Source organism: Xenopus laevis, chromosome 4S, assembly GCF_017654675.1.
Source record: "Xenopus laevis strain J_2021 chromosome 4S, Xenopus_laevis_v10.1, whole genome shotgun sequence".
In the NCBI taxonomy this organism is placed as follows: Eukaryota; Metazoa; Chordata; class Amphibia; order Anura; family Pipidae; genus Xenopus; species Xenopus laevis.
Genome location: NC_054378.1, coordinates 129,952,266 through 129,965,546, shown reverse-complemented (window position 1 = coordinate 129,965,546; position 13,281 = coordinate 129,952,266). Strand labels below are relative to the sequence as shown.

The 13,281-nt window shown below is 43.1% G+C and overlaps 1 protein-coding gene across 1 annotated transcript in view; it reads left to right on the top strand.

Moving 5' to 3' along the window:
• The window catches only part of cacna2d3.S (calcium channel, voltage-dependent, alpha 2/delta subunit 3 S homeolog), a 174,428-nt gene that overhangs the window by 85,316 nt on the left and 75,831 nt on the right, over positions 1-13,281 (top strand). Inside the window, 1 exon segment of the mRNA NM_001085711.1 lies at positions 1,592-1,708. Coding sequence (NP_001079180.1) covers positions 1,592-1,708 — 117 coding nt within the window.

The window sequence follows — 13,281 nt, the reverse complement described above, 5'->3', positions numbered from 1 at the left end:
CTGTCTCCATCTTGTCCTATTGTCTCCATCTGTCCTACTGTCTTCATCTTGCCCTACCATTGCCATCTTGCCCTACTGACTCCATCTTGTCCTTCTGTCTCCATCTTGTACTACTGTCTCCATCTTGCCCTGCTGTCTCCATCTTGCCCTATTGTTTCCAGTTTGTCGTATTGTCCCCATCTTGTCTTACTGTCTCCATCTTGTCCTACTGACTCCATCTTGTTCTACTGTCTCCATTTTGCCCTACCCTCGCCATCTTGTCCTACTGACTCCATCTTGTCCTTCTGTCTCCATCTTACCCTACCGTCTCCATCTTGCCCTACTGTCTTTATCTTGTCCTACTGTCTCCATCTTGCCCTGCTGTCTCCATCTTGTCCTACATCTTATGCACTTCAATTACCATCTTATATTAAAATTTTCCATCCCCCTCCTTGAATGTGCATGTAATGCTCTATGGTGCTGGGGAATGTATGGTGGAGCCCAGGTCATCCCTCCCCCATTCACACCTTCTTAAGGCAATTCAGTTTATTTCTAACAAGGGGAAGCTTTACGTTATTAATGTGGCCCCACCTGGGGCAGGTGTTGTATCAATGTGCAGAGTAATATAATGAGAGCCTATAGGGGTGTGGGGAGGATGTGCCTCAGGGTTTAACCAGCTGTGCCCTACTCAGGAGAGAACCGCAGGGTCTCAATGTTTCATCTCAGCAGAAAACTCTCCTCCATTTCCCTGTGTACAAACAGCGCCGCATAGAAACCACTTAATCCCACAATTAAAAGCCGCGCAATTATCCGTATTTTTCCCTGATTGCAATTACCATTCCAAACAGGTCACAGAAACACATCCCACCATCGCGCAATGTGATTGGTGGGAATGTTTGGCTTGGAAATGACTAATTGTTTTATGTTATCACCTGTTAATGTGTTTGTAGCGCAATCAGCGGCACTGAGAGATTTCTGTCTAATTACATATACATGAATATCAATTGGCAGCCCATCCAGTCTGGGCATTTCGGCCAATCAGTGATCACTTCTTATTTATTCTTTCAGGGACCTGCCATTAATACTCCTCTCATCTGCCCATGGGGTTGGTACTCATTTATGCAGCCCAGACCTACCAGTTCTCAGACAGTTATCAGGGCTTGGTTTAGGGCACAAAATAACTGAGCATTCTGTCCCAGTGGCTGCACAGATCCTATCTGATCCCCATTGTAAGCAGCAGTCCTGTCCTGCTTTATGGCAGCTGAGATTCTAGTTATCTGTATAACAGAACATTCTGTCCCAGTGGCTGCACAGATCCTATCTGATCCCCATTGTAAGCAGCAGTCCTGTCCTGCTTTATGGCAGCTGAGATTCTAGCTATATGTATAACAGAACATTCTGTCCCAGTGGCTGCACAGATCCTATCTGATCCCCATTGTAAGCAGCAGTCCTGTCCTGCTTTATGGCAGCTGAGATTCTAGCTATCTGTATAACAGAACATTCTGTCCCAGTGGCTGCACAAATACATTACACATTCAGATTTGGTGAATAAATTGGACCAGAGCCACAAGTTCTAATAGTAATTGAAAGAACCGTTTGTTTTCTCTTGCAGAAGTACAAGGAGTTTGAGAAGGACGTGACTATTGAGGAGATCGATGGGCTGCAGCTGGTTAAGAAGTTGGCCAAAGACATGGAAGAAATGTTTCATAAAAAATCAGAAGCCGTGCGGGTAGGTAAAGCTGAGGGATGTTCTGATGGAAGGTTGGAGCAACATGAGTGTAGATGGGTTTCATTCACATTCCTTTCTCTCTATCCCATTTCAGCCTTTTATCACTGAATTCATATTCAATAAATGAGGGACATATTTACACATGGGCAGTAACCCATAGTCAGGGTCAGACTGGGCTCATGGGACTCTGGTAAAAAATGTAGTGGGGTTCAGCCTTTGTGGGTCCCCCAAGACCCTTGTCTGCCCCAAGTGCACTCGCCACGTGAATGACAGACACGTGACAAACGCTCAGGCAGAAATATCCAATGAGAGTGAGCGAATGCGATTTCCTTACGTGGCACTTTATATGATCACTATCTGGCGCCCGTCGCTCCCCAATCCCTCACTCAGCAGCTTTGCTTTCTGCTCAGATGCACAAACATTAGTTATTCACACAAACTCCCTGTCACTGACTTGTATAACCGGACATGTTTAGACTCCACAATCCACAACTTATTTTTATACTTGTAAAGCAAAACTTCTGCTCAGACGCACTCGCTCCCCTGGGATTTATATCACGCGCCCCTCTAGGGAAGGAGGGGGAGCTGCTCCATGTCAGTCAGAACCTTCAGGTGGAGCAGATATTACTGGACTGTGTAACCCACGTAATGATTCTGATAAACACAAGAAACATCAGAATTTTCATTTTCATTCTACGCTGGGTCATTATGGCGGTGCTGTAGAAAGTAATTGCTGTACAGTCATTCAATTTCTGATATTAACGCTCGAGTGCCCCAGCGCGGCTCATATACAGAAGCCTGGGAAGCTTTTATCACAATATTCCATGAGCAGAATTTCTATTATCCGGGGACAGAGCCAGAGCACTTGCACCTAATCCAACACACACGGGGGGGGGGGGGGGGACTAATATACGTAAAATGAAGTCAACTGCCACTTCTTCATTGTAACCCAGACACCTGCACTTCTTATTTACTTCTTATTTACTTGCTCTGCAGGGAGTGAATGAGCTCTCATTGCTTGGGCTCTTTGTAATGGGGAGCAAATATTGGTAAATGTCAGAAAACAGGGACATATAAGAGAAAGACACCAGCAATAGAAACCGTTGGTAATTATAAGGCCAGATAAAGACAGGGGCAATATGGTGACAATATGGAAATGCTGACAGTAACTGGAGACAGTAGGGCAAGATGGAGACAGTAGGACAAGATGGAGACTGTAGGACAAGATGGAGACAGTAGGACAAGATGGAGAAAGTAGGGCAAGATGGAGACAGTAGGACAAGATGGAGAAAGTAGGGCAAGATGGAGACAGTAGGGCAAGATGGAGACAGTAGGACAAGATGGAGACTGTAGGACAAGATGGAGACAGTAGGACAAGATGGAGACAGTAGGGCAAGATGGAGGCAATAGGGCAAGATGGAGACAGTAGGGCAAGATGGAGGCAATAGGGCAAGATGGAGACAGTAGGGCAAGATGGAGGCAATAGGGCAAGATGGAGACAGTAGGGCAAGATGGAGACAGTAGGGCAAGATGGAGACAGTAGTGCCAGATAGAGATAGAAATAGATGAAACAGTAGATCAAGTTTAAGACAGCTGGTCATGATGGAGGCAGTAGGGCAAAATAAAGGCAATAGGACAAGATGGGAATTGTCAGTGTTGCCAAAAAGTTGCAGATGGGTTCAGCCTCTACAATGTGTGACTGTGCCTTGTTGGAGTATGGAAACCATACTGTGGTTGGGAGTGGGGAAAATACCTAACTCATGAAGTCCTTTGTGACATGGACAGGCGATACCCTGCATTTTGAAGTTTAAATGAATGGGGGAGGTTTAGTTAACCTGTTAAACACTAGTAACTCTCATATCGGCAAAAAAAAACCCATAAAATTAATATTGTAGGGATTACATTTTGCCTTTATATTAGTATTGTATAGTATTTACTTCCCCTTTGGAACTCCAAATGGGAAGTACAGTTACATAGAACTGTAAAACCAGTGAGAATGAGGCATGAATGGATATTGGGAAGTTGTATCATGAGTCAGAAGCAGCAGTGCAGAGAAAGGGACAGACACAATGACAGTTACACAGAACTATAAACCCAGTGAGAATGAGGAATGAATGGATATTGGGAAGTTGTATCAGGAGTCAGAAGCAGCAGTGCAGAGAAGAGAAAGGGACAGACACAATGACAGTTACACAGAACTATAAACCCAGTGAGAATGAGGAATGAATGGATATTGGGAAGTTGTATCAGGAGTCAGAGGCAGCAGTGCAGAGAAGAGAAAGGGACAGACACAATGACAGTTACACAGAACTATAAACCCAGTGAGAATGAGGAATGAATGGATATTGGGAAGTTGTATCAGGAGTCAGAGGCAGCAGTGCAGAGAAGAGAAAGGGACAGACACAATGACAGTTACACAGAACTATAAACCCAGTGAGAATGAGGAATGAATGGATATTGGGAAGTTGTATCAGGAGTCAGAAGCAGCAGTGCAGAGAAGAGAAAGGGACAGACACAATGACAGTTACACAGAACTATAAACCCAGTGAGAATGAGGAATGAATGGATATTGGGAAGTTGTATCAGGAGTCAGAGGCAGCAGTGCAGAGAAGAGAAAGGGACAGACACAATGACAGTTACACAGAACTATAAACCCAGTGAGAATGAGGAATGAATGGATATTGGGAAGTTGTATCAGGAGTCAGAGGCAGCAGTGCAGAGAAAGGGACAGACACAATGACAGTTACACAGAACTATAAACCCAGTGAGAATGAGGAATGAATGGATATTGGGAAGTTGTATCAGGAGTCAGAAGCAGCAGTGCAGAGAAAGGGACAGACACAATGACAGTTACACAGAACTATAAACCCAGTGAGAATGAGGAATGAATGGATATTGGGAAGTTGTATCAGGAGTCAGAGGCAGCAGTGCAGAGAAAGGGACAGACACAATGACAGTTACACAGAACTATAAACCCAGTGAGAATGAGGAATGAATGGATATTGGGAAGTTGTATCAGGAGTCAGAAGCAGCAGTGCAGAGAAGAGAAAGGGACAGACACAATGACAGTTACACAGAACTATAAACCCAGTGAGAATGAGGAATGAATGGATATTGGGAAGTTGTATCAGGAGTCAGAGGCAGCAGTGCAGAGAAGAGAAAGGGACAGACACAATGACAGTTACACAGAACTATAAACCCAGTGAGAATGAGGAATGAATGGATATTGGGAAGTTGTATCAGGAGTCAGAGGCAGCAGTGCAGAGAAAGGGACAGACACAATGACAGTTACACAGAACTATAAACCCAGTGAGAATGAGGAATGAATGGATATTGGGAAGTTGTATCAGGAGTCAGAGGCAGCAGTGCAGAGAAAGGGACAGACACAATGACAGTTACACAGAACTATAAACCCAGTGAGAATGAGGAATGAATGGATATTGGGAAGTTGTATCAGGAGTCAGAAGCAGCAGTGCAGAGAAGAGAAAGGGACAGACACAATGACAGTTACACAGAACTATAAACCCAGTGAGAATGAGGAATGAATGGATATTGGGAAGTTGTATCAGGAGTCAGAAGCAGCAGTGCAGAGAAGAGAAAGGGACAGACACAATGACAGTTACACAGAACTATAAACCCATGAGAATGAGGAATGAATGGATATTGGGAAGTTGTATCAGGAGTCAGAGGCAGCAGTGCAGAGAAAGGGACAGATATAATGACTGTATATTGGGGTAAGTGGAGTCACTAGGGGTGGGTACAGTAGAAACAGTAGCTGCAGGAGGTTCGGGATTCCTGACTGATTGTGGGAAAGAAAGCAGCCCAGATGCAGGAATTACAGGGAATGTAAGCTCTGTACCCTGGAAAGTATTGGGGAAATTTGAGTCACAAATTCTGTGAGAAGTTGATGTCTGACCATGGGAAGGAGAGCAGCCGAGGAGCAAGAAGTACAGAGAATTGGAACTCTGTACCTGGTGCTGGGGAGCTTGGAGTCAGATATTCTGTGGGAGATTCCTGTTTGATCGTAAGAAAGAGAGCGACCCAGATGCAGAATTACAGGGAGATTTTGCTCTGTACCCGACCATGGGAAAGAGAGCAGCCCAAAAGCAGGAAGTGTAAGAATCAGGGGGAGGTTCCTAGTTCAGCTGATGCCTCGTGTCTAATTGCAGGTGACGCCTAACACTGCGCTCGTCTGTCTCTTCAGTTTAGGGCATTTGCAGTGAGACCGCTCCTGCCGGGGAACATCAGAATAAACATCTTCTCATTAGGGAACAGCCAGGGAGACGCTGCCTTGGAAGCAAATTGGCGCCTTTCTTTGCTTTCAGACTCTGAGCTGAACCTTCGCCTTAATCACACTCACTTTGCGTCCTCATTTTCCTCCTATTTGTAAAATCGACAGCAATTATCTTTGAAATTCCACTTGGTGCAGTCGTTTCCTTTCTCTCCCTTCGCAACTTTCATGTTCCAGCCAATTGCACATCTAGTTCCCCCTTTTATCTCGTCGGGCCCTTTAGGGTGCCATAGCAACAGAGGAGTTTGATTAAATAGAGGAAATTTGTGGATGGCTAATTTGTCCTTTCTCTGTGGAGTAGGTGAATTTCTTATATTTCTTCCTTTGATAAAAAAATAAATCCCTGTCTGTGACCCAAAACCAAGGATTATACGGATGGAGAGAGACTCCTGCAGGCTCCGAGTTACTTCTCCTTTAATCCAGTGTGACGGGATCAGATGCTGCTTTAATCCTGTGCCGTGTATAGACATTAATAAATATCAGGGTTTATGAGCTGAACCCCAAGTATTATGCCCCAGTCCGGACCTCTGCCCTTTGCACCAGCCGCTGACCCAAATGAAGTGCAACGTACCTTGTGTATGTCTAGCTTTAATATTTAGTTTAACTTCCCCTTTAAAGTGTTATGTCTCTTATTTGTTATTATTATTTAGCACTTTACTCCTTGCACTTCGACAGCTTTCATTTGCACAAAAAATGCAATAAGAAAAGCAGGTGTTGGCTGGGAGCAAGTTCCCACTCCCCCTTAGGCTCACAGTGTCATGCAGCCTCTTCCATTGTGAAGTGATGGATTCTGGGACTTGCAGTCCTTTTGTTTTCCAGAGAATTGGTTCCTTATCTACTACAGAAGCAGAGGGGTCGTAGAATCCATCACTTCACAATGGAACAGGAGGAGGGAGAGGCTGCGTGACACTATGAGCCTAAGGGTGTTGTGGATAGTGCTCCCAGCAAACACAGGGTCGCTGAATATTGCTTTCTTTTCATTTACATGTGGATATATTATATCACATCAGACAATGGTGCTCAATAACCAGACACCTGTGTATTGTTGTGTCTCCATCTGTTGAACATGGACAATCAGTCATGTGACTATGTTTATATGTATACTTGCAGCAGTCCTGTCTTGCTTTATGGCTGGGATTCTGCATAAATACTCCCTAGTGGTCCAGATATTTGCAGGATAGTCCTGGTTTATACACCCAGAATGGAATGGGGCAGCAGGGAAATGGGTAGAGCTTTGGGCAAATCAGGGGTGAAACAGGGGGGACCCAGAGGGGCCCCTCAGTCAAGGTTCTCACCTTTACAGTTATTAGACTTATTCTGGCTCTTTCCATCCTGTGGCTGTAATACTGTCAGGGTCAGTGACCCCCACAACTACAGTCCGTTTTATATTTTATTGTTATTCATATTTTTCATATTCATATGGCTTCTTGTACTTTTCATACACAAAGTGATACCAACACTAAACATTTTCTTTTCAAAATATTATTCTACATTAAAAGTTACCCGTAGATCATGCGTTTTTCGCTGATAGTTCTGCTTCTGTAAGTAATTGGCACTTGAAGTTTCTAAAGCTGACAAAATTATAAATAGCATTCAAAAATAATGTTATGGTAGATAATAACAAAGGTTATTGTCTGTATCTCTTTAACTATCTTGCATTCAGAAATGTTCCCTTGTTGTTAGGGTAATTGCTGAAGAGACTGTGTAATATCTTATAATGTCAGGGAGGCTTCAGAGCATTCTTTAATATTGCCTTATTTAACAAAGGGCACTGTACAAGTAAAGGGGGCTGCCATATATATAGGTATGTAAGCAAGAGGGGAAGGGCAAGATGGAGACAGTAGGAAAGGATGGAGATTGTAGGACAAGTTGGAGACAGAAGAGCAAGATGGAGACTGTAGGGTAAAATAGAAACAGTAGGGCAACATTAAGACAGTAGGGCAAGATGGAGACATTAGGGCAAGATGGAGACAGTAGGACAAGATGGAGACAGGAGAAGATGGAGACAGTAGGGCAAGATGGAGATAGTAGGGAAAGATGGAGACAGTAGGACAAGATGGAGACAGTAGGGCATGATGGAGACAGTAGGACAAGATGGAGACAGTAGGACAAGATGGAGACAGTAGGGCAAGATGGAGACAGTAGGACAAGATGGAGACAGTAGGGCAAGATGGAGACAGTAGGGAAAGATGGAGACAGTAGGACAAGATGGAGACAGTAGGGCATGATGGAGACAGTAGGACAAGATGGAGACAGTAGGACAAGATGGAGACAGTAGGGCAAGATGGAGACAGTAGGACAAGATGGAGACAGGAGAAGATGGAGACAGTAGGGCAAGATGGAGATAGTAGGGAAAGATGGAGACAGTAGGACAAGATGGAGACAGTAGGGCATGATGGAGACAGTAGGACAAGATGGAGACAGTAGGACAAGATGGAGACAGTAGGACAAGATGGAGACAGTAGGACAAGATGGAGACAGTAGGACAAGATGGAGAAAGTAGGGCAAGATGGAGACAGGAGGAGAAGATGGAAACAGTAGGGCAAGTTGAAGAAAGTAGGGCAAGATGGAGACAGCAGGAGTAAGTTGGAGATGGTAGGGCAAGATATGGACAATAATGTTAGAATGAGACAATAGATGAAGAAGGACACAGTAGGACAAGAAGGAGACAGAAGGACAAGAAGGAGACAGTAGGGGAAGATGGAGACAGTAGGGCAAGATGGTGACGGTAGGACAAGAAGGAGACAGTAGAATAAGATGGAGACAGTAGGTGAAGATGGAGACAGTAGAACAAGATGGAGACAGTAGGACAAGATGGAGACTGTGGGGCATGATGGAGACAGTAGGGCAAGATGGAGACCGCAAGACAAGCATTTCTTCTTTATTAGCTGAATATATAGACCAATATTATCTTAATTTCCTCTTTATTAGCTGAATATATACATGAACAATATCTGCATTTCCTCTTTATTAGCTGAATATATAGACTAATATCTGCATTTCCTCTTTATGAGCTGAATATATAGACTAATATTAACTGCATTTCCTCTTTATTAGCTGAATATATATCAAAGTTATTCATTTTGGCTTATTCCAAGTTTAAATAACTTCCTACTTAATGACTCCCACTGACCCCCTGCGACCCCAATTCTGGAGTCAAATCACAAGGTTACAGTTTTTCTTCCTTCTTTATTTTCCCTTTATTCCAGTGGTTATTGATATTAACGACTCACTACATTTCCAGCGAAAGAGACGAGCATGAAATTGTCTCACAAACCTCCATTCCGGTTATTATTATTATTATCATTATTATTATTATCAGAGCTGTAAGTTCCTATTTACACCTAAATTACTGCGTCTTTTGTCAAACAAGGAGCTGACGACTCTTTTCCCTCTCTGTCGTTTCTGTGCAGAGAAGGGAAATAGCCAGAATAACGGTTTTTCTTAAAGGGGACAGACATTTGCACTTTGTTGTTTTGGTGATAGTTGCAGTTTTACACTATTAATATGATATTTTAACAGGTGTGCTTTTTGTTGTTCTTGAAGCTGATTCAGGTGGTCTCCTTTCTTCTCTGCTCTCTGCACATTTTTGTATTTATTGAACAGTTCAGGCAGGACATGGGGAATTGCACGCCAGCTCTATTAAATCCTGGGGGGCTTTAGTTCCCCTTTACAACTCACTTGCTTAGATTTACTGTGTAGAAGAGATTGATATCATTTATAGAACTGAACACACACAGAACAGTATCACCCCCAACCTACACAGTGCGTCTCCGGGGCTGGTAACACAGAGCGACGCCTGACACTTACACAGAAATGAATTCCTTTCCCTTTGTCAGGCTCCCAGAGATAACGGCCGATACCTGGTAATTGCAGCTCAGTCATCATCAGTCAAGCGTATTGTTTCCGTGGAGATTACATTTCATTTTTCTTGCTCCTGGAGCTTCTCATGTTCGGGTTAAATATCAGTGCGAAGCTCCACTGCCAGAACAATGCAAATTAACTGCGTCCAGCGAGTCACATCCCATCTGCCTGGAATGAAATGAGACCCTCCTGCTGTTATAGCGATTGAAAGCAATATATATATATATATATATATGAAAACACCCATTGGAATGGATAGAAGAATAGCCAAAATGGCACAGACTCAGCCAATGATCAGCTCCAGGAAGATGAAAGAAGGAGTAAAGTTCTCTGTGATACTGTTACAATTAGTGACTATGTGAAGCCAAACTATCAGCAAGAAAGCCCTGTGCTGGTGTACTGAAGAGCTTACAATCTGCCAAAGAACACATTGATTGGCCTAAAGAGAAATGGCGCGGGGGTGTTTCTCATACTCTGGTGTTGGGTCTATTTATCCCTTTACACCAGGGGTCATGGATCAGTTTCAATCCAAATACTTGTCATGTTGCCTTATGCCCAAGAGCAAATGCCCTTGAAATGGGGGGACAACGAGCCCAAACACCCCAGTAACTGAGCAACATCTTGGTTCCACCCCAACAAGATTGACGTTATTCCCCCCTCCAACTCAATATTAGTTCCCTCATTCAAAGCAGCACAAACATCTTTCACTTGATCCAGTCAATGAGTTGGGAAAGAACAATGAGGGACTAATAGTCACTTTCTCTAAAGGAATAAAACACATTTCAGCCATTTTTCTTCCTGGTTTGATTTGGAATAGAATGTGCAGTGTTCCCAATGTATTTGTCTGGATGGAAATAAAACCTGTTATAAGGATTGGGAGTTGTATTCACCCTGCTATATGAACACAACTGTATATACAATATATGGACAGAGACAAGAGGAAAGTGTTGGAAGGGTTACTGTCTGCTCTCTCTCATTTCCCTACAGAAATAGGGATTGGTAACACTAGATAGGTACCTAATATATAGAGACAAGAGGAAAGTGTTGGAAGGGTTACTGTCTGCTCTCTCTCATTTCACTACAGAAATAGGGATTGGTAGCACTAGATAGGTACCTAATATATAGAGACAAGAGGAAAGTGTTGGAAGGGTTACTGTCTGCTCTCTCTCATTTCCCTACAGAAATAGGGATTGGTAGCACTAGATAGGTACCTAATATATAGAGACAAGAGGAAAGTGTTGGAAGGGTTACTGTCTGCTCTCTCTCATTTCCCTACAGAAATAGGGATTGGTAACACTAGATAGGTACCTAATATATAGAGACAAGAGGAAAGTGTTGGAAGGGTTACTGTCTGCTCTCTCTCATTTCCCTACAGAAATAGGGATTGGTAACACTAGATAGGTACCTAATATATAGAGACAAGAGGAAAGTGTTGGAAGGGTTACTGTCTGCTCTCTCTCATTTCCCTACAGAAATAGGGATTGGTAACACTAGATAGGTACCTAATATATAGAGACAAGAGGAAAGTGTTGGAAGGGTTACTGTCTGCTCTCTCTCATTTCCCTACAGAAATAGGGATTGGTAACACTAGATAGGTACCTAATATATAGAGACAAGAGGAAAGTGTTGGAAGGGTTACTGTCTGCTCTCTCTCATTTCCCTACAGAAATAGGGATTGGTAACACTAGATAGGTACCTAATATATAGAGACAAGAGGAAAGTGTTGGAAGGGTTACTGTCTGCTCTCTCTCATTTCCCTACAGAAATAGGGATTGGTAACACTAGATAGGTACCTAATATATAGAGACAAGAGGAAAGTGTTGGAAGGGTTACTGTCTGCTCTCTCTCATTTCCCTACAGAAATAGGGATTGGTAACACTAGATAGGTACCTAATATATAGAGACAAGAGGAAAGTGTTGGAAGGGTTACTGTCTGCTCTCTCTCATTTCCCTACAGAAATAGGGATTGGTAACACTAGATAGGTACCTAATATATAGAGACAAGAGGAAAGTGTTGGAAGGGTTACTGTCTGCTCTCTCTCATTTCCCTACAGAAATAGGGATTGGTAACACTAGATAGGTACCTAATATATAGAGACAAGAGGAAAGTGTTGGAAGGGTTACTGTCTGCTCTCTCTCATTTCCCTACAGAAATAGGGATTGGTAACACTAGATAGGTACCTAATATATAGAGACAAGAGGAAAGTGTTGGAAGGGTTACTGTCTGCTCTCTCTCATTTCCCTACAGAAATAGGGATTGGTAACACTAGATAGGTACCTAATATATAGAGACAAGAGGAAAGTGTTGGAAGGGTTACTGTCTGCTCTCTCTCATTTCCCTACAGAAATAGGGATTGGTAACACTAGATAGGTACCTAATATATAGAGACAAGAGGAAAGTGTTGGAAGGGTTACTGTCTGCTCTCTCTCATTTCCCTACAGAAATAGGGATTGGTAACACTAGATAGGTACCTAATATATAGAGACAAGAGGAAAGTGTTGGAAGGGTTACTGTCTGCTCTCTCTCATTTCCCTACAGAAATAGGGATTGGTAACACTAGATAGGTACCTAATATATAGAGACAAGAGGAAAGTGTTGGAAGGGTTACTGTCTGCTCTCTCTCATTTCCCTACAGAAATAGGGATTGGTAACACTAGATAGGTACCTAATATATAGAGACAAGAGGAAAGTGTTGGAAGGGTTACTGTCTGCTCTCTCTCATTTCCCTACAGAAATAGGGATTGGTAACACTAGATAGGTACCTAATATATAGAGACAAGAGGAAAGTGTTGGAAGGGTTACTGTCTGCTCTCTCTCATTTCCCTACAGAAATAGGGATTGGTAACACTAGATAGGTACCTAATATATAGAGACAAGAGGAAAGTGTTGGAAGGGTTACTGTCTGCTCTCTCTCATTTCCCTACAGAAATAGGGATTGGTAACACTAGATAGGTACCTAATATGTAGAGACAAGAGGAAAGTGTTGGAAGGGTTACTGTCTGCTCTCAGTTCCCTACAGAAACACTGGGTCGGTAGCTCTAATGAGGGAAGTTTATGTGATGTACTTTCTCCTCTCTGTGGGAAGTTGAAGGGCCCGGAGTCAATCGGAGCTCTCAGGTCAGAGCAAAGACAATGCTGATATTGTATTTCATACTTAATGAATCTTTATTGGGCAGAAGTGTGACCTTCATGCTGTGCAGTGAGATACAAGTTGGCAGTTGATCAGTTGAGTTACTGTACCTGCTCAGTCTCTTTGTTTCTGGTCGGGAGGAGAAATTGGATTCGGGTTCAGTGTTTGGGAACATTAATTGAATTGTTTCTTCCTTTTTTATGGTGACTTTACACAAATGGCTCAGCCAGCCTAAAAGTGCCTGTGCCCCCTGCCATTGACTCTGCATGGCCACTGCTTGTCACCCCT